The sequence below is a fragment of the Merops nubicus genome, unplaced genomic scaffold, assembly GCF_000691845.1.
Source record: "Merops nubicus isolate BGI_N331 unplaced genomic scaffold, ASM69184v1 scaffold13447, whole genome shotgun sequence".
In the NCBI taxonomy this organism is placed as follows: Eukaryota; Metazoa; Chordata; class Aves; order Coraciiformes; family Meropidae; genus Merops; species Merops nubicus.
In genome coordinates this window covers 34,492-58,611 of record NW_008618417.1, presented here as the reverse complement: position 1 = coordinate 58,611, position 24,120 = coordinate 34,492, and the positions used below count along the sequence as shown (strand labels likewise).

Sequence of the window (24,120 nt, the reverse complement as noted above, 5' to 3'; positions counted from 1 at the left end):
AAGTGTATTTTTCTCATAGTCTGATTCTTGCCACCAGGTCAGGAGTCTAAGGGATTTGTTGAGGAATAATCTGTGCAGAGCATTAAGATGTGCAAATGCTGGGAGAGCTTTGGTATACACACACAGTCATTGGAACAGACATTCCAAGTGCTTAGGCTGTGTAACATGCTTAAAATGTGAGGGAACAGCAGTGTGAAGTTGCTCATAATTTCCTGGGAAAGCACAGAATTTAGCCTAAATCAGATTTTATTCTTGAATTTTCTCTCTGACAGAAGAGAATGAAAAGGAAGATAATTCTGAATCGGAATCAGAGGAGGAAGAAGAGTCAAAGAAGCCCAGGTACAGACACAGACTGCTGAGGCACAAGCTGACAGTGAGTGATGGAGAATCTGGTGAAGAAAAAAAGGTCAAACCCAAAGAGAAAAAAGAAGGGAAGCGCAGAAATAGGAGGAAAGGTACATAATCTAAAAGAGGGTTTTTTTTGGTCACAAGAAGTACTTGCTTTTATAAAATAAGCCTAAAGCATGTCAGAATGGGGATCTGAAACTAAAAATTTTTGAATCTCTGTATAAACTTCCTTGTGTATTAAATCTAGAATTCTCTTGACTGTGTTTGATAAAAGGTTTTATTTGAAATGTTGAATACAGATTCAGCTCCTTCCATTGTCTGTACCCTCTGACTTGGGTTAATTTTGTTGAGTTATAGTATATTGATCTTAAATAACAGAGGCAAGCTCAGTAGGTCTGATTTGTGACAACCAATCTTACCCTTCATGTAATTTCTCTTGCCCTTGACCTGTTAGTAGCCCCTTGTGCATCAGAAGTCTCTCTGTCCTAGAATTCAAGTGTTGCAAGCTTTAGTTGAACAGCAGATGGCACTGTGAAATGGTGCTTGACTTGAATTCTCATTTTCATTGTTGGATGCAAGAACAAAGACTCGGTCAGTCCCTTGCATTGGAGAGGAGTGATAGCAAAACTCAGCGTGCCTGCCACGTTGGTCAGTGCAGATGTTGATGGTGTTCTGTGGCCAGGGGAAGTTGGGGGGCACAGTATTTTCCTGAGGGTTGCAAAAATGTTAATCATCTTCTGCAGTGGTCCGCAGACTAAGAGATGCAATGCAATTTCTTCATCATTTGCCTTTGTGAAAACTCATTTTTATCTGAATGTATATTCACACTTTTCCTCCATTATGGAATTATAACTTAGCAGCAACATGTCTCTCTTGAGAAGGAATTGTAAATTATAGTAGCAGTATTTAAATAAGATGCAGCCAGACTAATTCTCAGGATTCTTTAGTGCAAGTCTAAGGTCATTGGTCTCAAGTACACCAAGATAATTTATTTCAGCTCACCCTTTCTTAGCTCTTTGTTATTAATATTGCATCTTCCTATGTATATAAACCAGTCCTTGTTTTAAGCCTTGTTGTTCGTGAAACAGTCAAGCTTTCCACCCTGTTCAAAGCAAAACTGAAATTCTAAAGGTGGTAGATGTTGTGCTGGTCTTAATTAGCTATAAATGCCAGTGAGAGCTCCTAAAATTAGTTACAGAAGTATTACCTAGTGCTGCTATTTTTAATTGCCTTGTGAATTCATTTTAAACTTGCATTACCTGCAGAAACTTCAAGAGTAATATAGTTTCATATGTTGCTATTAAGTAAGGGTTGTTCCATGAATTGTGAAGTATGATTATAAAATTACATTTAAAAGATTTGAAACAAATGCTTAATTGTTTAATTCAAAATATTCTTTTGTTTCTGAAGCTCTGTACTCTTCCCCATTGTTCTCTCCTCCTCACTGTCTTCGAAAATGTAATGATTTTGAATCTAATGCTTTCTGCCATTTGTGTTTAATTCAAAATATTCTTTTGTTTCTGAAGCTCTGTACTCTTCCCCATTGTTCTCTCCTCCTCGCCCACTGTCTTTGAAAATGTGATGATTTTGAATCTAATGCTTTTTGCCATTTGATAGTAAACTATACTTAGATGTACTCAGGCATAAAGACCTCAAGTGCTGTTGGCATAATATGCCATCTATCAAGACTCAGCTGGTGCTGGTGTTCAGCTTTTCTACTCTGTACCCCTTATATTCCTGTTGCCTCTGACTAGTATGTTTAGTGGGTCCCACTGCGTGTTGGCCATAGTTTGTTGTGTAACTAGAAGATGAGCAATGTTGCTAACTCTGCAGTAATATCCATCATGATGTCATACTTTATTTTTCAAGTGAGCAGTGATGATTCCAATGACTCCGAGTTTCACGAGTCTGCAGTGAGTGAAGAAGTCAGTGAGTCTGAAGATGACCAGCGCCCAAGAACAAGGTATAAATAAAACTGAACTGGGCTTACTCTGGGTTTGGGTTTTTAATAGTGTGGTTTAGGCAGTGAGGGGGTAAAAGTCAAAGGCTTTGGATCAGTCCTTAAAACCATTGAAGATGCTTGTCTGTAAATTAGCATTTGCTAATAAGCTTGCAGCAACTGTGAGAATTTGGGATTTGTACCACAGTACATGGTATGCAGCAGTTTGAGCCAGTGTGAAAAGATTAACAAAACCTGGGCATTTTTAGGTCAGTTATGTCAATTGAGGAATGATGGATTGCAGTAGAAAACTAATACTTAACAATTCTGAGAATCTTCAAGGTTGTCTGTAAAGACCATTGCTATATGTGTCCAGTGCATTGAGGCTGAGGAAGGAATTTGGAAATAAAACTCTGACTGTGCAAAAGGAGTATATGTTCTATTAATTAGTGACATAGTGCATGTACTTTTTCTTGTAACTGTTTTCCAGTGAGGCATTGAGTTATTGAACCTGGGCATTTTTAGGTCAGTTATGTCAATTGAGGAATGATGGATTGCAGTAGAAAACTAATACTTAACAATTCTGAGATTCTTCAAGGTTGTCTGTAAAGACCATTGCTATATGTGTCCAGTGCATTGAGGCTGAGGAAGGAATTTGGAAATAAAACTCTGACTGTGCAAAAGGAGTATAACCCTAACTGTTTTCCAGTGAGGCATAGAGTTATTGTTAATCAATAACACTGCCTTTTTGGTGTTTGTAGATCTGCCAAGAAAGCTGAGGCAGAAGAAAACCAGCGCAGTTACAAACAGAAGAAGAAACGAAGGCGTATAAAGGTTCAAGAAGATTCTTCAAGTGAGAACAACAATAAGGTACCATATTGTGTTTTGAATTAATAATTAGAAAAAGGAGTTCCTGTCTCTTCTGCCAGCTGCTTATGGACTTGAGTATATCAACAACTCTGTACAAAGTACAGTAAAAAATATATATAGCTTTTCTCAATGTTAATTCAGTGCTGAAGTTTGTAATATGGCAAGATTGTGGAGAAAAAAACATTACAGTCAACTAAAACCATTTCCTCTCTAGATAAGTGTGTGATATCTTTCAACTAAATGGAGTTTTAGACTAAACGTAGAAGACAACACAGAGAGTAGATTCAGGCTTTCCTAGTATGAGGATTTCTTTTACTACGTGAAGTAGGTGATAGCTGATCTCATCTAGCACCACTAGAACAGAAGAATAGTTCTTTATTAATAGTCATTAGTTATTGTCAAATAATAGTATCTTCAGTACTGCCTTTGCACAGCTGGGTGTACCTTTAACATCTCAGAATACATTGTAGTTAAAGTGGCACTTCTGTTGTCATGCTGGCTTATTTGGTTTAAAAAAAGTATTTTTTTCTTATGAGTTGAACTCCACCTGTGTATATAAAAAGCTTGAGGAGCTTGTGTAAAAACAAAGGACTTGATGGTCTCTGACATAATTTTCTTGCTAACACTTACCTTATTTAATTTGTAATAGAGTAATTCTGAGGGTGAGGAAAATGATGATTCAAAATCTCCTGGAAAAGGCAGGAAGAAAATAAGAAAAATTATTAAAGATGATAAGCTTAGAACAGAAACACAAAATGCACTTAAAGAAGAAGAGGAAAGAAGAAAACGTATAGCAGAAAGAGAACGGGAAAGAGATAAATTGAGAGAGGTAAGTTCTTATTTCCTTTGCAAAATTCTAGCAAGATGAATTGTTGATATTTAAGATGACATTGTTTCTACCTCAGCTTAACTGGAGAAATAATTTTAAAACTAAAATGTAGCCTTGTAAGCCACAAGTTCTGTAGTTTCCTGCAAGTTAACATTGGTAAGTTTTATTTAAGATTTCTGAGATCTTTACAAAGCTTTTTCAGTTGCCTGCTGCTTTCTTTTGTATAGGGAAAAGCACTCTACCAAAGTAAGCTGATGCATGTTAAGGAGTTGAAGGCTTCTCTTTACTAAATCAGTTACAACTTGCAGTTTTACTACAGCTCATCTGTCAAATACTTGCTATTATTGCAATGTGTGAAGTGTTCCTTTGATGTCCTGTTTCTGCTTATAGGTGATAGAGATAGAAGATGCCTCACCTCTGAAATGTCCCATTACAACTAAGCTGGTTTTAGATGAAGATGAAGAAACCAAAGAACCATTAGTGCAGGTTCACAGGAGTATAGTTACCCGACTGAAACCACACCAAGTAGATGGTAAGGAAAGAAAATGTAAAATTATTGTTTTTTTCCAGTACCTGACATGATTGCAAATCAAGACAACTTCTTTCAATATTCTGTTTCTAGTGAAGAAGGAGAAAAGGAGACTAACCAATCATAATTCTCTTCACAGCTCATTCTGTTAAATTTTCCTCAAAATTCATAATCTACAACCTTTTCATTTTAGTAAGAACCTTCTGGACTTGCTTCAGCTCTTCAAGGGCTTGACGCAGCAGCCAAGTTGAAGCCCATCTGTGCTGGGTTGAGTGCATCTGTGCATAGTAGAATACAGCTCCCCAGTAAATACATTGTAAGGAACAACAAAAAAAAAAGCACCCAGGAGACACTGGTGTTGTTAATATTTTGTTGTGTAGCATACATATTTTTTTTTTCCATTTTCAGCTGTCAGAGTTCTTGGGTTTTTTTTTCTTCTAAAGCACAGAACTTCACCTCTGATCTGTCTTGGCAGATCTGATCTTCATATCTGATGTGTTTTCTTCTAGTTGGTTTCAGATAATTTTGCTTATTTACCAGGAACATTTTAGTCTTTTCATGAAGACCTTGCCATATTTTGTTCCGTCTCCTGTTTTCAATTTGTCCCTGAGCTCATCTGCAGCTTTCACAGTGGTATTTTTGAACCCAGTTACCCCATCTTCAGTGAAAACTGTGAATATAATTAAGATCCAAACAAAGATCATCCTACATAAAACCCATTGGACAGAAATGAATCAGTAATTACATGGAGTGCTGCTTTTCTGAGAATTATCATGGTCTTACAGTGATCCCACCTGTCTCTTACCAGCTGAACGTTTCTAAAATGTTTAATAAGAAAGTTTTCAATAATTTCCTTCAGGTGTTCAGTTCATGTGGGATTGCTGTTGTGAATCTGTAAAAAAAACAAAGTCATCTCCTGGCTCTGGATGCATTCTTGCACACTGTATGGGTCTGGGGAAAACGTTACAGGTAAGAAACAAGTCATCTTGTCTTCTGATCTCTGGCTTGCTCTCGAAAGCTGATCCAGGAAACACCAATTTTAATGACTTTCAGTATGTGGTAAAACTTACGGTTTCCTAGGCAGTGATTCAATGAGAGTTGCTGGAGGAAGACTTTTTGTAAAGAGGTCTTGAGAAGGAAATTGTGTTTTGTAGTATATAGCTGTGAAAGTTATGATACAGATTTCTGCTTTCTCTGTTTTAAAATATCTACAGTTAAATGGGGTATTCATTGATATTCATGTGAAAGGTCATATTTACTTGTAAGTGATGTGTAGCTTGCAACTCTGAACAAGAAATACAGCTAGTAGGAGACAAGCTTCAGGAGCCTGTGTTTCTAAGGCAGTTTAATAATCAGAGCAGGTTGTGTCTTTTACTGTGTCATTCATGTGTTGCTCCTTAGTTTTCCTCAGTGTTTTTTCAGTTTATCTGTTCCACTGATAAAGTAGAGATTTATCAGGATTGATTTGTTGTTGTGTGGTGGTTTTGTTGGTGGTATGTTTGTTTTTTTAATACTAGACTTGGTGTCTAAAGTCAGATGCTTCATGTCTTTATATTAAGACATGAAAAAACCCTTCTGGGTTGTGGGGCTGGGGAATGTTTTCGATTTCAGTAATTGTCCATGTCTACTTTGATATTTTTGGGTCATGGTGCATCACAAAGAGTTAAGATGAGAAACTTTCCTTGCCTTGGCAGTTAACTACAGGGCATTCTTTCAATCCCTTTTTCACTTCTTTATTCCTTCTCTCTGGCTTTACAGTTCTTTGCTTCCTGAGATCTTCAGGTTCAAGCCTTCGTTGTCACTTCACTTCAGCGCATGTTCCTTCTCCTTTACACTGCTGAAGACTGCTTTGAATAAATCTTTAGAGCAGAATATCATAGCATTTCTTTAAAAAAGATTTCCATATTTTCTGATCTGATACAAGTGTCTCTTCTGCCATGTTAAAAGTTGCATAATGAACAATTAAACACTTCTGTCAGTCTTTAAAATCTGAAGCTCAGTCCCCATTTAAAATGTTTCTCTGTAACTTATTACCCAAGCAATTGCTGTAAAAAAAAATTGCTTGTAGCTCCTTTTTTGTGCCTTTTAGAATCATTACAGATCTGAGGAGAAGTTTGTGCCCTTGACCTTCAAAAGAGATAGAAGATCCAAACCCATTTTCTTGAATTCCTTGCATCTCAGTATTCATTCTAAAGCCTTTTCAGGGTAGTCAGGAGTGTTGAATTCCTCTTGCATTTGCTTGTTTTCAAATATCTATCTGTCTTCATAAATTCTGGGTCTGAGTTCAGCCAGATGTAGCAACACCACAGGTACCAAAGAAGAGGGGTGAGCTGCCAGTTCTGCTGCTCTGCTGCCTGGTCTGCTCCCAAGAGCTCCTTCGGCAGAAGGCATTTGACAGAAGAAACTTTCCCTCCAATTCTGGGAAAGAGAAAGGGAATTTTTTGAGAACTCTGAAGAAGAAAATGAGCAACCTTGTCTGTGCTTGAAAAGGCCCTCAGAAAAGCAGGGCTACTTCAGCCTCACCCTTTTTGGCCCTCACTAGTGCTGTTTTCCCATTTCTGGTGGAAGGAAATCCTCTCGTATCTTTATCAGGCCAATGGGCTAACGAATTACCATGAACCTCTTTGATTTCTGGCTGGAGCTAAATCATTAGAAAATTAACGTGCAGCTTCTGCAGACATTGGAATTGATTAGCACTGATTTCAACTTGGGATCAATCAGGGCCTTCCTGTGCCTTTCTTGGCTATAAAGCCACTTGACAGGAGATCTGCCTAGTGCTTTGGTGAGTTTGTGACCAGCAAGTCTAGATCATGCTAGCAGCCAGCACTTGCATAACACTCATTCTGAATTCTTCCTTCACACGCTCCAAATTTGGATGCACTTTACTCATTCCCTGGAGCACACTCTCTTTAGCATGGTGATGATGGTTCTCAAAGAGGTTATTTTCTTCCTACAGTGAGGATGGGATCCTCAAAGCGTCTGTGAGGAAATGCCATTTCACCATCCTCTTCCATCTTGGTCAGTTGTGGTAGAAGCTTCCCATTTGGATTGGGAAGCCCTATCACCTGACCTGAAGGCTCAAGATCTGTTCATTCATAGAGAGGTCAGTATATCAATGTCCTGGAATCCCAAGTATGAAAGATGTCTCAACACTGTGTCATAGCAGGATTCTGAGTGACAACAGCCAGCTTTCTGACCTTGCTAGTCACCTGGCAGACAAAATGCTGTAAGATCCTGTTGGCAGGCAGTTAGTCTGTGACACCTGTATCTTTGGAATGAGGTGTCTCAGTAGTTTTCACTCCATAGTGCTCACATCTCCCTTGCTTGTTGGTGTATGGTATAGTCAGCACACCTGGATGCTACTAGATAGCAGACATGGTTTGGCTTGAAGACTTTCATTATGTTTAGAGACTTGAAATGTGCTCTAAGAGAAAATCTTTGGAGAGAAGCTAGCAGGAGGTATCTGCTATTCTTTGCTAGTGTTAGCTATTCAGCTAACTTCAGATGGCTTTCCTTATTCTTGTCTCTGGTATAGTCAGCACACCTGGATGCTACTAGATAGCAGACATGGTTTGGCTTGAAGACTTTCATTATGTTTAGAGACTTGAAATGTGCTCTAAGAGAAAATCTTTGGAGAGAAGCTAGCAGGAGGTATCTGCTATTCTTTGCTTGTGTTAGCTATGCCTTCAGATGGCTTCCTTGTCTCTTCTCTTTAAACCATTGCTACTCAGGATTCTTAAAAAAATGAGGTTATGTGAGAAAGGTTGTCTCTTCTCTTTAAACCATTGCTACCCAGAATTCTTCAAAAAATGAGGTTACATGAGAAATACCTAATCCTGCTCTCCTTTGAGCTAATTCAGACAAATTTTAGTTAAGACTTTCTGATCCTGAGAATCAGGAGGTATCTGCTATTCTTTGCTAGTGTTAGCTATTCAGCTAACTTCAGATGGCTTTCCTTATTCTTGTCTCTTCTCTTTAAACCATTGCTACTCAGGATTCTTAAAAAAATGAGGTTATGTGAGAAAGGCCTAATCCTGCTCTCCTTTGAGCTAATTCAGACAAATTTTAGTTAACTTTGTCACCCTGAGAATCCTTCTTGACCTGTGAGTTGCAGGATATAGTCGTGGAGCACTTAAGCTGGCCTTACATCCTCAGATTCTTTAGATCCCTGAGATTCTTCTGCTAAAAACAAGCTCATGAGAAGTTTGGGTTTTGTGACTTTCTGATTTAGGTTTTTCTTGGGGGATAATGAGGTTTTCTTGAGTAATGCAGAGCTGTAGGTGATCAGAAGGACTCTGTGTCCTGTTCAGATGAAACAAGCTGCAGTCTTGGTTGGTTGTGGCGCACAGCATGTGGATGTGATGTTTTTAGGAACTCCAGCTGCAGTGTATGTAGCTTTTTTGTGGAGCTGTTGTGACAGACACAATATTTTGACAGTCACAATTGCACAGAAGAGGACTTTCAAGCATACTTTGAAGGTCACCTTTGAAGAGTACATTTTTATGTGTTTCATTCTAACTTACATGTTATGGTTCTTCAGTTGTACTGTAGCAACAAAATCTAAGTGCCTCTGTACGCTAACACTATAGTTTGATGAAATAGTTCACAGCAGGAGGTGCTGTGTGGGTTAGAGTGTAGTCTTCACCATTAAAAGTGGTGTGAGAGCAGGAGCTGCTGTGGGGTCAGTGACTCTTCAGCTCCCAAGTAGTCACAGGTTACATCCAGTCCTGTCTTTATTTGCTACTGCTCAAAACCAGGCAGCTCAGCAGAACCACAGAGTGGCATCAGAAGATTTTAAGTGTTTTTTTTCCAAGCTTCAGGGAGGCGTTATCTGCAACATATAGCTGGTCTGGTTACTTGGAAAGCATTTCAATCACCTGCTTCAGAGCTCTTTTCAGAGAATTTGTCAATTTGTTGAAAAAAAAATGTGGAAAACAGTGATTTAAGACTGAAGTTCACTTTGAGGAAACTTGCTACATTTTGGAGCTCCAAAGAGGTGAACTTAATGTTTGGAGCAAGTACTGGGAGAAAGCTTAAAAATGACCTAATAGACATTTTTAGTTTATGAAAATGATTGGAGAAATGTCAAGGGAGGGTTCCTTATTTGTGGAATTGCTCAGCTACCTGGCACAGTTCAGAGCTGAGTGTCTCAGTGGGTGAAGGGTGCATCCTGCTGTGTAACAGGGAGTAGTAAGTGTGTGACATCAAGGTAAATGTGTATTCATTTTTAAACAGTGATATTTTAACAAACAGAAAAAGAATGTTTGACCCAGACTGTTGTTGGTAAGTTCTGTATGTGGATATATAATTACAGGTGTCTTTCCTAGTGTTCAATACTCAGTGTTTTATTTGGTATTTTGTCTGTTTTGCCCTCTTGCAGGTAGTAAGTTTTCTTCACACTGTCTTGCTGTGTGACAAGCTGGATTTTCGGACAGCTCTGGTGGTGTGCCCACTCAACACTGCCTTGAACTGGCTGAATGAGTTTGAAAAATGGCAAGAAGGTTTAGAAGATGATGAAAGACTAGAGGTATAAGGCTTTAAAAGAACTCTTAAAAATGAAATACCTAAATGATTTACATAACTGGGAAGCTCCACTAGTCAAAATGTAGGCTAAGGAATGCACTTCAAGTATGTGAAAAATCTGCTTGCATTAATAAGCATTAAGTATTTTAAGATTACACCAGTCCTTTGGTATTTTAAGAGAAATTCAAGCATATTTTTCCCTGTTTGAAAGGTCTGTGAACTAGCAACTGTGAAACGTCCTCAGGAGAGAAGCTACATGCTCCAGCGCTGGCAAGATGAAGGAGGTGTGATGATAATAGGCTATGAGATGTATCGTAATCTGGCACAAGGCAGGAATGTGAAGAGTAGAAAACTTAAAGAAATATTTAACAAAGCTTTAGTTGATCCTGGTAAGTGAAAATTCATCCAAGTATACGTTATATGCATTGTAATTTCTGGTTTATGTATATGAGCTAAATAATCTCGCCGATGGAAACCTGTTGGACAAATAGTTTTAAACCATAGCATTAGTAAGATTTATCAGACTTTCTGGCTTTTGCTGAATTGCAGAACTGGTTGTTCAGAAGCTACTCCATCTGCTTTTCTACTTACATGGCTACAACAGTCTTTTCTATTAGATCAAATGCAGAAGCAACGACAGGAATAGACACTGGAAACTTTTCCTAATAAGTGTCTTTTTTGCTAGCATTGCTTTCTGTGCAAGGTAGTTTGAAATGACTGTTGGGAACCTAAGGTTATTTTAATCTGCTAATTTGTTAAAACCACAAGCTCCTTTATCCTTGATAGAAATCTACCTTTAAGGGAGCAACCACACATGAAAAATCCTTGAGAATGTACCTTAGAAGTGTGAACAAAGAGGTGTTAATTGAGTGCTAATGAATTGCTGCAGGTAAAGCACTTAATTTTTTCAGTCTAAGAAATGGATGTCTGGTATAAGCTAAACTGAACTGAGCAGACTTACGTAAGTGTGTATGCAAGCACATGAAAATATTCCAAGTTCATATAGCCAATCTATCAAGTGGTCACCAAAACCAAGTGGTCCTAAAATCATATGATTAGCAAGTTTCACCAATATAGCAAAATTGTCTTTAAAATTCTGAACCAACAATTGATACCTGAAAATAACTTACAGTTATGCCACATGCAGTATAACTTAAAAAACTTCTTAAAAGGCACCTTTGCCACAACTTTTTTTTCCTCTTTAAATTGAGAGTGCTGATACAGTAGTCAGGATAATGGATTTCTTTAATTCTAGAGATAGGTTTTCTTGGCTTTTAATTATTTGGTTGGACTTCAGGTTTCTTGACAGTGTGGTTGATTTTCTGTTGTGTGGGTTTGTATTTGTTTTGTTTTGTTTTTTTTTCTTTGTGATTGCTGAAACAGAGCATTGGTCTAGTTCATAGTTGTACTCAGTGAGCTTGATTTTGGTGAGTTTCAAATAATTGTAGGGCTGTGAATTTTTTTCTAACAGATAAAGGGATTATTCTAATGGGAAAAATAACTTTGTGATTATTGGCATTGGCCAGATGGGATTGACATCTCCAGCTCTGCAGAAAGCCTGTTTGAGAAGCTAAAACATTAATTAATTTTCTGCTAGTTTGACTCACTAAATCACATAATTGCTGTGGAGCCAGAGAAGCTGCAGTACAGTAGCTGATGAACTGTCTTTGTGGTGATGTGGAATCCCCACACATTATTTAAGCCATGGAGAAAACACACTTCTAGCTGGTGCTTAATGCTTCAGTTCCTTCCAAAAAAGAGAGACAACCCTGTGCTGTTGGTTTACTCTGTCTGTTTTGCTCAGGATTTTGAGAGAGAGGTTTGGAGATACTGTTGAGAATGTTGCCAGGAAAATCAAAGGTAGAGAAGAAGAGGTGTGAACTGCTGTCCTGGACTAAGATGATGGGACAGCAGCCTGAGAGGACAGTGTCTCTGTTCAGTGGGTCATGTTCTGGTGCAGTGATGAAATAAAAAGTTAGACACCCTTACAGTGATGGATTTTTGTCCTTCTTTTTCCTTTTGGGAAGCATACTGTCCTTTCCTACTTGGATTTTATTTATGTCACTTGAAAAACACTGGTCTGTGGCGTGAGGTTGAAAGTTGAGCATGCAGTTTTATGTAGTGGCGTGTGTGACCTTCCCTGTCCCATCTCTGGTGAATCTCTCCGTTTTTACATCCTGCTTGTAGGTGTGGTTCTGTTCTGCTTTCAAACCTCCTGAGACAGCTGAGGACACCATGTTAGAGCAGTGGTTGTGATTAGGTTATTGACTTTTGCAGATCTAATCAAGTCCAGAAAATACAGCACATTGAGCCTTGTAGGTTTTGAGTAATATCATATCAACATGAGAATCCCCAGTTTTATTCTCTTCTTGGACCAGCTTGGTTGGTAGGATGGAATCAGACCGCTGGCGAAACTAACTTTGAAGTAACTCTGTAATTACTTTTAATATTAATTCAAATCTTTCTCTATTTTAGTTAATTTAAAAAACGATAGAAGTGTTCATCTGTTGCTGACCATTAGTTTTTGGAGACATTTGGATTGGCTAAATTGATAAGAAGTATCATTATTTGTTTCTTCCTATCTTCGTGAATCACAGCATGGGCAATACAGCAGGCTGCCAGTAAAAGAGTTCTGAAGCTGTGTGCTGGCTTACTGCTGTGACTGGAATAGGGAAACCTCTGCCTCTGGGAGCATTTTTAATTTAATAAGTTGCAAATTTAGTCTTTGAGCGATGATTTAATGGTAGGTGTCTGGTTAAAATGAATGCTGCTAGAGTAGACGTGTTCTATAGTAGAGGCTTGTATTGCACCATGTGCTACAGAAGAGGAGAGGTTTAGCCAAAGTTTATGGGTGGAGAAGTGATTTCATTAATTAACTAGCTCTGCTATGTGAAATAATGGCAGGATTATATATGCATGCAGAGCAACAAATGGTTTCCCATAATGCTTCATGCAACTGTTTGGTTTATTGATAGCTGTTGTGCTTTGCTTGCAACATTTCAATACTCTGGGTTTTTTTTCCTTGTTACTAATAAAAATTCCCTTACTGTTTAGCTTGGAAACTGCTCTTTAATTGACAGTTGTATAAAGCAGACTTTTAAGTTCTTGTGGACTTGAGAGAAGGAGGAGAACTGTGTGTGTATCTACATATCTGTCACTGGGTATGTTTTAGTTCTGTCAATATATTGACATGTAAGTACAACAAGAAGGGATGAGAAGATGAAGACTCCGAGGACAGACTGAAGGAGTGGATTAAGGTTTTTTTTTTAGCCTAGAAAAAAGACAACAAGTTTTCCAGTAAGTAAGAACTGGTTCATCAAAGGACTGTGATCAGTTGTTTCTTATATCAGTTGGAGAAAGGAAAGGGAGGAATTTCTTCTGATTTTCAGCAGAAATCATTTAAATTGGGTATTACTGCACAGTGTTCAAGCAAAAGGGAGAGGTCATGGAGTTTCCTACTTGTGTCAGGGAGGATGTGTCCCTTTCTCATAACTCTTACCTCAGATGAAGAAAATGGGACTAAATGTTCCCATGAGTCCCTTTACATTTTACATTCCTTTATAGTATTTTGAGAGATGTTCTGTCCATAATGAATTGCATTCATGTTTAAGAACAAGGAAAAAACCCACAAATTGACGAAAATCCCTGCCACTGAATTGTAGCCAAGATGTTAGTTCAAGATATCAATGCTACGTGTCTGCCAAGCAAACCATGAATCATTGTACTAAGATAGGTCTTTTTGTATTTTTAATATCATTCACTTATACTAAGCAACATTTTTTGAATTTTTATTTTTATGTTTGTTTTGGTTTTTTAATCACGTTGTGACAATGAATCACAGTCTTTACTGAAACTGATTTCTAGGATGTTTGCACAATTTTGATTGCTATCATTAAGATTTCATTATCCTTCTCTAACATACTTTGATTCTGCTTGTAAACATAGTGTACTAGATCAAATCTATTTCTGAGCATGATATATTAATGTGCAAGCTGTCACATCTGCTGGGGAGATGTTGCAAATCCTTGCAAATGCTTCAGTTCTGGAGGCTCTAAATACATGGCATGAGCAGCTTGCTTGTAAGATCCTTACTTTTCAGGATAGGTTAGAATGAGGATTAGAGAAAGGATCTGTCACTATTAAGAAACGTTTGCCTAAAATTAAAGGCAGGCTTTGTAGCCACTCAGTGTTTTGCATGCTGCCAAAACTAGGGAAGGTACAAAAACTGTGAAATAATACGGGCAAATGTTTCTGTGAAAGGTGTGAAAATTCAGAAACAAGGAAACTTGGACAAGTCTAAGTGTGTTTGGAATTCATACGTGGATTTTCATAATTATCACCTAGACTTGGTTAAAAAAGACATTTTTTCTGCTTGGAAAGTATCTTGATTTCTGTTAGCATGTAAGATTCAAGTTGCTTTTTGACACTTTAAGATGGTATGATTACGATGAGTGTACTGGCATTGAAATCATGCAGTTGGACAGAGGTGTGATTGAGTCTCTCTTGCTGATCACTGTCCTAGAGTTAATTGTGTCCTTTACAAGGCTCTTTAAAGTTAGTCTGAGGAAAACTGTTCTTGTTAAGTTATGAAAGATGAGGTTGTCCATGCTGCTAAATACTCTTTAGAGCTGAATAGACTGAGCAAGCTGATGGCTTTGCATAACTTCTTTCAAAGGTGTATGAACTTCAGCTGGCTTCATGGTTGGGAAAATTAAGGTCAGGTTTAGATCATGGAAAACATTAATTCCAAGTTACTAGTTGGATCCTAGAATATCTTTTCATTTCAAGGAAAGAGCTTCCAGAAATTGCCCCAAACCTGAAAACTGATAGAGCATGTAAATCTGTTCTGCCACGTTTGGTGGTCTTTATCTTAACTCCCAAATTGTTAACACTTCATGTTTTTATTAGAGTTGCTTTGCATACTGTGGAAATGTGTTATGGGGTAGTTTTGTCATTACTTGTGCAACTTGCCTGAAAGTCTTGTATCCTTGATTTTATCTTCTGGAAGAAACCTGAGGACGTTTCCACAATGACTTTCAGCTACAAGGTGGCAATTCACTTGTCTGTAATTCAAATTGGATTTTGTGGTCTCTTATCATAGATAGGGCTTTTTGATTGCACTATTTACCCTTATTGATACTGAGCTGTTGCCTTAATGAAACATCACCTGTTATCTGATGTTTGGTTTTGTGTAGAATTGTCTGAGGACCAGTAGATGGCAGCCAGAGCTGGAGTTAAGAACAGTTCCCTGAGTTCTGACAGGGTGAATGGTGAATGGCAACGTAGACATGCACACACCAGCTGCGTGGTCAGATAATTTTTATAGGAATAGATTGCAAAGATGTATTTAATCCTTCCCAGGAAGACTTTACAAGCTTGTTGTTTTACCAGGGTGCCTACTGGGAATGCTTGTGCAAAGGTTGAGTGAGAGCCTTAACGGCGCTGGAAAAACCACTGCAAAACACATGCACACACACACACACAAGTTTTTAAAAAAACCCTCTCAATAGCATTAGTACAACAAATATTGGATTCTCTAGGCTACTGGTTTCTTTGTGGTTGTGAAAGATGGAAGAGATCTAATGTTATTTTTTTCTAGGCCCCGACTTTGTTGTTTGTGATGAAGGGCACATCCTGAAAAACGAAGCATCTGCTGTTTCTAAGGCAATGAATTCTATTCGCTCTAGGAGAAGAATAATTCTCACAGGGACACCACTGCAGAATAATCTTATAGAATGTGAGTATTCTCTGGCTTAAGGAGTGTTTGTTTCTTTGAATGTACTTTTGCCTTTCAGTGATATATAGATAGATGTAGTTTGATTCGAATAAAATAATTTGATATGGTATGTTTGCTAGCTTTCTATACCTAAGAAAACCCAAACAATCTGGTTTTGTGTTTTGTATTTTAAATTATTTTTGCAAGGTGTGGTTCCATGATAGTTTAAGCCACATGAAGCTGTTGGGAATCTGGCCTCTCCTCCATCCTTTCCCTTGGTGTGGCCTTACTTTACTGTCTGATTCCTCAGAGAGCCAGTATGAGGAGTATCAGAAAACTAACAATGCAGCAGCAAATAGCTTTCTGACAGTTCAGCTCCTTGATCTGGCCAGCCAAAGGATCAGATGAGTCTCAGCATGTCAAAAGGGGAAGGGAGAGAATGTTCAGAGGGGAAATGGGTGGGCCAGGTCTTGCAGCAGCATCAATTTAAATTGTTTTAAACCATTGTAGAGCAGTGTTCTCAGTGAAGTTACTGAACAATGATTTATGCTGCTGTCTTGGGAGTTTTTCTAAACTAGCTTGTGACATTCACTCCTGTTTCTTGATATGCTGTAATGTTTTTTCCTATTGATTGATGTGCTTTTGAATCTATCTTAAAATCTTTGCAAATATGATTTTGTTATCCAATTGCTTTGGTGTACAGCAGCTTTCAAACTTCGTGTAACAAATGTAAGGTAGTTTTAAATCTCACATTAACTTCAACAAATAGAGTACCTGTCAATTTGAGTTGCCCTTTCTGGAAGATTTTGGGGTTGTGTGGGGTTTTTTTTTACCTCAACAGAAAGTTCTTAGTTTTAGATATCACACATGTGCTTTCTGTCAGCGTTAATCCCAGTACTGTACTTGCCATTTTGAGCAACTCAAGTCTGATCTTTTTGTCCTAGATCACTGCATGGTTAACTTTATCAAGGAGAATTTGCTGGGTTCGATAAAGGAGTTCCGGAACCGCTTTATCAACCCCATTCAGAACGGTCAGTGTGCAGACTCCACCATGGTGGATGTCAGAGTCATGAAGAAGCGTGCACATATCCTCTATGAGATGTTAGCTGGATGTGTTCAGGTAAGAACAGCTTTACTGCAACCACTTACTTGAGTAAGCTGCAGGGAGGAGTTGTTCTTTCATTTTGCTCTGATACCAGCACTCCAAGGCCTGTAAACTTGCTGTTTGAGAACTCCATTGAATCCAGCTGTTACTTTTGACTTGAATATTTTCACTAATTACTAGATCTCTGCATTATTTCTTGTGGCTAGAAAAACTTAGAAAAATTTCATAGCTTTTATCCAAATGTCAGTATATCCTAAGCAGGACATATTTGTGTATTAGAGAACACAGCTGTTTTCCTGCTAGGAGACTAGAAAATTCTATGGTAGAGCAGGACATCAGTTGTGTTGAAATAGTCTTTTTTAATTCCATGTGCACATCTAAAAACTGCACGGAAAGTTGGTGATCCACAGTTTGACACTTGGTTCTCAGTTCTTATTTTTGCTGATTTGTGAGAATCAGAACAGTGGGGGAGAGAAGGAAGATTAACTGGGTCCAAAGGGGTGAAGAACTTGTTACCTTAAAGACCTTAGATGAAAACAGAAAAGGCAACCCAAACCAAAACTGACTGGGTTTGCAGAACAAAGGCTGGATTCCTTGCTCTTCAGTTAACCTGCTGTGGTATTGCACTGTGTGGATACTGCTGCTCTTCTCTATAAACCCAGGCCTGATCAAAGATGTGACACTCTGTAGGCATCAAGAGCCTCTTCCTGGCTGGGCAGTTGTTGGTAGTTGATTAAATGGTTCGAGTGGGCATGAGCTGGGTGAAGTGGTCATAGCTAGACAGTCCCACAGGCAAGTATTCCTTTATCCATGGAAGAAACAAAAAGATTTATGGCAGGATATAAGGCTGGTAAAGGGCCTCCTTTTGTGAAATGAGGATCTTGGAAATGGCAATAGTAGTGAGAGGACAGCATATATAATTCTGCACATCTATACAGCAGTACAGGAGAACAAACTGAGAGACAGAGTGGGAAGAGGAACATAAGGAGCAAGTAAATATAAGTAAATTTTCCATTGCCTCAAGCAAGTATTCAGAAACTATGTATGCTAAACCAGAAAACAGTTAACCTGAGTGTGAGTGAGTTCATCTGTGATACAAACGTAGATATCAACTGCTTGACTTACCCATGCTTTCAGGAAAAAGGTTTTAGTATTAAAAAAAAACCAAACACAAAAGTACTTACCAGAGCAGCTACTGAAGCTGCAGTCAGCTTTGCAAGGACTTGGAACTAGGACATGGGGTTAACAGGTCATATACTTTTGACTAGGCAACCACATCTGCTAGGTAAGCTGGGCTTCTGCAGACAATGCCTGTAATTGGATTGTAGTTACTGGGCTGGTTTTTTCCCCTTTGTGGTTGGAAAGCATCTGAATCATTGTAATTCACGCGTGGTGCTTTGTCCTTGAAGATGCCAGAAGCTCTTAAGCTTCCAGTAGTCACTTTCATGTTGATGTGACTGGAGTACTGTTTGTAAAATTACAGAGGAAAGACTACACAGCATTAACAAAGTTCCTCCCACCAAAATACGAGTATGTTCTAGAAGTTCGAATGACACCTATTCAGTGCAAACTCTACCAGTACTACTTGGATCATTTGACAGGTATGTGTCTACAGTTCTCTCAGGTAACAAGGTTGATGGTCATTTAATAGGGAGCTTTTTGCCATAGTTGGTAGCTTGGAGGTATTTTATATGTATTATTGGCTCTACAGATGTATTTCTGCTTCTTTGTAAGGTTTACCTTAGCTTTGAAACTTCAGTTACAGCAAAACATTTGGTTGTGCATAAAAATGTTTTTTTGAGGAATAATAATATTTACATCCCTTAACAGTAGTCCACCGTCAGGTTTTGGTTCATTTCTCTGTTCTTCCTTTTCTAAACAAAAAACATAATTGATTTAATGTCTTACTCTTCCAAGAAACAAGGTACTGACTGTAAGGCTGGAGGGAGAGAATGCAGAACTGAGATGTGCTGTGTAAGCTGCCAAGCCTTGCAGTTTCCTTTTGTCATTGTGCCTGCTGAAACTGTTATTGGTCAAATATTTGCTCTCTTTTGGAATCTTCTCTTCTTTTGTTCTCAAAACAAGCTTGATTTTCACAATGACCATGCTTTTCATCAGCTTTCAGTGGGGTCTTGACTGATCTGTCCTGGGGACTTGCATCTTCCCAATAGAACGTAAATTTGTTTAATTGAAAAAATATACCAGGAAAAAAAACCATAACCCCAAAATACAGTACTGTAGGTTGGTGTGCTGTTCACTTACCTTAGAGATAGGCACTTGTTAAGCCACCTGTCTTAAAATGTCTGTCTGTTGCTGATGAAATTTTTTTTATTAAACTATATTTTTCTCTTCTGGTTATTCTCCCAGGCTTGCTTACAGGAAAGATTAATTGTATCTCAAATTAAGCTATGACTTATAGCAGCATGAAGTTCATTCACTGTGTTGTCTTGATGACTTCAGATTCTGGATAGTGCAGTTTGTGATCTCCTGCATGAACTGCCAGCCTGACTTCATTTCCACAGTTCTGTTGACTAGTGCCTCTATTTGGTTAAGTTATAGGAGTAAAGAGTTTTGAAGGACCAGTGAAAGTCATCTCACTTGTACTGATAGCTCCAGTAATAGCTGGATGCCTAAATGCCAACTGCCCCTTTTGCCCTTTTACTCTGAAAGAGTGAATCTTTGTGTTCTGTTTAAAAAATGGTAACATAACCAAAGCAAACCTCCTTCTTACATTACCAGGACTTCAAAGCAGTATGTAAACAAAGCCCTAACCTTTATGTGTAGCACTGACTCCTAATTAGTTCTGTACTGCTGTCTAGTCTGTGTGGGTTCTCTGTAAATATTCCAAAAAGCAAATTACTGTGTTCTGTTTACTTCTGCATCATGCCAAAATGCCTTCCAAAAGCTAGTAGCTTGAAAATGATAAGCATTAGCTATTTACCTTACAGACATGCAGATAAAAGCTTTAGGTTAAATCTTTGTAGCTCTTCATAGGAACTTCTAAATCACAACAGTCTGGGTAGTTTGGTAGGTTATCTTTGGCCTCTTTCCAGCACAAAGTGGGGCTGGTTTTGTAATTTCAGGCTCTCCCAACGTCTGCTTTGTTGAGCTGCTGTGCTTCTCAATAGCAATGTAAATCTTTTACAGGTCATTGATTAGCAGAAGAGCTAGTCCTGTGTGTTTACAACTGTTTTACTCTTTACAGAAGTCTTTACATGCAGTGGCTTTCAATCCTCCCTCCTTTAATAAAGCAGACACCAGATGAGAGGAAGCAGCCACTGGGCTCAGTTGTCAAAGTTAAGGGAAAAGTTTGCTCTGGAGGAAAGCCCACTACAGTGAGCTTCCAATTTGCTATGTTGTTGGAACCATTCCTTTATTAACAGGTTGTATGTGTACCCCAAAATGAACAGGTTGTATGTGTACCCCACTATAAGGAGTGCACTCCCTAACAGGTAGTTTAATCTGCCTAGACTTCAAAGGCTTAACAGAATCTCTTGAGTTTAGCTAACTTTGCATTTGTCAAAAGGGGTTCTGCTGTTTCTTGACTTACCAGCCCTTTGTGGGCTGCTTCAAACTCCCTAAACCAGCAGAAAGCATTATCTGCTTTCTCTGTCTTCATCTGGGGTTAGAGTCCTGCCAGTTTGGTCAGCTCAGCCGGTGCCAGAGACAACAGGAGAAAGAAGACAGGAAACAAGAGAAAGGAAAGACAAACAGCCTCTTCTTAGAGGGGAGACAGCTCTCTGAGCTAACCATGGTGTGAGGCTTCAGAGCAAATCTGATGCCCACGTTAATTTTTTGCATTACTTCTGTATTTCAAAATAAAACAACATTCTTTCTGATTGTCACTAGATAAAAAGGCTCTTGCTACTGAAGATAAATGTGGAGGGGGAATTACTGCTTGTCATCTGAAAATATTCTTCTATTACATTTTACCAAGTTTTTCCTTCATTTAATTCAAAGCTTTGTGCCTGTTTTGCTGTAGATATGGTGGCTGTGATGCAATTAATAATATTTTCTTGCAGATAAACAGATAATAAATATGAAAAACAATACCTTTCAAAAACCTAAAGTTAATGTGCTCCTTAATGAGAAATTGAAACTGAAAAAAGAAAACTAACTCACTGAATGTCGTGCTGCTTCACACTAATGTGTGCTTGGACAATGGAAAAGCAGGCTGAGCTTCTCTTAGATTCTTTATTGTAATAGAACACTACAGCATTACAAGTCATTAAATAAAGGTAGCTCAGAATTGTAAGCCAAATTCATTGAAACCTAACTGCAGGTTTTGTGTTTTCTACCTTGGGCTGCTTTTACAAAATTCAGATAGACATGACTGTCCTTTTAAGAGGGTTTGAAATCATTCCTATACTGGGGAGAAATGTGCTTTTATGTAAAAATGTAATCATGTTTCTCATTATCAAGAAAAAGGGGAAAATCTAATTTTGACAACTTTAACTAGGAAAAAAATGCCTGTGACTCAGTAATTTGACCTCTTTTACAAGAGACGTTACAATATGATGTGCATCTGGAAAGAACACTTAGTACTGCACCAAGGGATTGTTCAAAGGGGGAGAAGAATGTGGCAAAGGTTTCATTCTAAAACCTGAACTTTATTGTCAGGTGTAGGTGGTGGCAATGAAGGTGGAAGAGGCAAAGCTGGAGCTAAACTATTCCAGGATTTCCAGATGTTGAGCAGAATCTGGACTCACCCTTGGTGTTTGCAGCTGGACTATATTAGCAAAGAAAATAAGGTAAATTAGATATATCAAAATACTCTCTATTGAGAATTTTCCAAACAAGCTTTGCCAAATGCTAGGTAAAGTTTCGTCAAATTAATGGAAATCTTTGTTGCTGTGGGGTAATTTTGCTGCTGTTTTTGTCATATTTTCATTTCTGGGTATGTTGTCATTCTTAAAACATTTTGCAAGGCCAACCCTTTGTAGAACTGACAATTGTTTAAGTGAAGAATGAGCAGATGGCTAAAGGTTTAATAAAAGCTTCTGGATGATCATAATTAATAAAACTTCTGTTTTTTTCTCTTTTGAGGGCTATTTTGATGAAGACAGTCTGGATGAGTTCATAGCTTCAGATTCCGACGAGACTTCAATGAGTTTAAGTTCTGATGATTATGCAAAGTAATTGCTTCTATTTATTGTTGTTTGTTGGTCTGTTGTTATTTCTTTACTAGAACTGAAGTAATTTCTGTAAAAGTGCATGTTTATTTTTTTATTTTATAGATTTGTTAGACTAGGTTCTTTAGCAGTTAATTCTTGAGGAATAATGGTGCCCAATATAATCTTTTTAGGAAAAAAAAATCCAATTTTTAGTGTAGCTCAAGTGGAAGTGGCAGTGATAATGATGTTGAAGTTATTAAAGTCTGGAACTCAAGGTCTCGTGGAGGTGGAGAAGGAAATGCAGAAGAACTCGTAAACCCATCTGTTACAAAATCAGATGAAGGTGAGTACAATAGTCAAGTAAATAAAATACAAGGCAGTTTGATTTTGCAAAAAGCAATTCAAGAGGACTGTCAGGAATTCCACTTTGTTGTGAAATGGCAAATTCCTTAATTCCATGAACTGCTTCTATGCTTGCAGCTCCTACTACTTCTAATAATATACTCGTCCTGGAAAAACAAGGGGCATCAATTTGGAACACAGAGGTCTTGTGGCTGGGAGGCTGCACAGCTCATTCTTGTAAATTCTCAACAAGAAAACGATGCAAAGTTAACAGAGGAACTGTGCTGCTTTGCACCTCTTTAAACATATTGGTGAAAGATTAAGAGAAAAATTAAGAAATATGCAGGTCAGTTGTTGTTGCACCTGGAATTTGAAATGGGTGTTGAGCAAGAAGATGCAATGCCGCAGGACTACAAGACCTTTTTACAGATTGTTAATCAAACTGCTTAGATCTGTGCATTCCATTTTGGGCTTTTCCTTTAACCTAGCTTTTTGTCTTGTATCTAGTCTCACAGAGCTCCTTTTCTGATTCTGTCATTTATTGTGTGTCTAATCACTCTCCCTAAATAAATTATTTTTTTGGGACAGTTAAGGTGAGGAATTTTTTAGGGGGGTCCCCATCCCAGTGACAGACTTCTTGTAAACTTTTAAGGGGAACAGCATTGTGTGTAAAATAAAAACACACACAGATTAAATGTATTAAAGCAATTGTTTGCATTATAGGCAGGATGAGTTTCTCTCTTTGGATCAGTTAAATGTTTACCTCTCTCATGCAGCCTTCTTCCATTTAATGTAGGTATAGAATTTCTAAACATTTGATGCTGCACCAGGGGAGGTTTGTGGGCAGACTTTGTATCTCACTGCAGCTGGCAGAGGCCCTTCTGCAAAGCTTGGGGGTGAAGATAGGAATAGATATGTGGGGTGTAGGATGTTCCCACAGCATATCTAGGTCTCTTATTTGCTTAACTTGTTCATTCTTTGTTTTGGTACTGAAAAATCCATCCTTTCAAAGCCTGGATTAAGGAAGGCTCTAAGGTGAGTTCTGTCAGGTTCAGTTCTGTCTTGCACCTGAAATTTACTGGTGTGTCCCAATTGATTTGAGGTGCAAAGGAAGTAAAAATGAAGGTCATAGAAATACCACAAAAGAAATGATGATCCTCAGGATGGTTTTGTGTGCCTTCCTGGTTCTGGTTATAACGTGAGCACGTGCTTTCTCCTGGCTGAACTCAGAATAAACAGCATGGGCGTTTTGTTCAGGCTCAGCACAGCCTGTCTGACACTCCTGAGTGGGTGATGCAGACCCCACCAGGCTTGTTTTGCTGGGTGCACAGTTATTTTGGTGTATTTTGACAATGACAAACTAAATTATGTAATTTGTTCCAGTACTTCTATTTTTTTTTTTTTTTTTTAAGGGGTTAAGTCAAATTAACAAAATTAACTTATGAGGTAGTAACATGTTAAAAATAGGGTTGTTCCTGTGTGTCCATTTTACAGGTTTTTGTTAGTGTAATGTGAGTCATCTGCAGATGAGCACGCAAGAAACTTTTTTTAAGGAGCATAATGGTGGAATTTGGGTTTTTTTGCCTCCAGTGTGAATTAATACAAAAGGCAGAGGGGAGTGTTTTTTCCTATATGCTAAAGCTGTCTTCTAAATTAGCTTAGGAAAAAAAAATCCTCAATCTGAGCCTAACAGAAGAAAGAGGAGGTGATTTAGGGGTTTCATCTTAAACACTTGGACTATTGTAACATTTGGAAACTTTCTACTAGAGAGTTCATCTATTAAGATGAACTGTGTAACCCCAAAG

The 24,120-nt window shown here is 38.2% G+C and overlaps 1 protein-coding gene across 1 annotated transcript in view; it reads left to right on the top strand.

Moving 5' to 3' along the window:
* Positions 1-24,120, top strand: part of ATRX (alpha thalassemia/mental retardation syndrome X-linked) — a 56,468-nt gene that overhangs the window by 16,705 nt on the left and 15,643 nt on the right. The window contains 14 exon segments of the mRNA XM_008943446.1: positions 273-455; positions 2,218-2,311; positions 3,049-3,157; positions 3,807-3,986; positions 4,377-4,518; positions 5,375-5,484; positions 9,896-10,042; positions 10,250-10,427; positions 15,638-15,775; positions 16,699-16,874; positions 18,343-18,460; positions 21,480-21,610; positions 21,906-21,994; positions 22,165-22,316. Coding sequence (XP_008941694.1) covers positions 273-455; positions 2,218-2,311; positions 3,049-3,157; positions 3,807-3,986; positions 4,377-4,518; positions 5,375-5,484; positions 9,896-10,042; positions 10,250-10,427; positions 15,638-15,775; positions 16,699-16,874; positions 18,343-18,460; positions 21,480-21,610; positions 21,906-21,994; positions 22,165-22,316 — 1,947 coding nt within the window.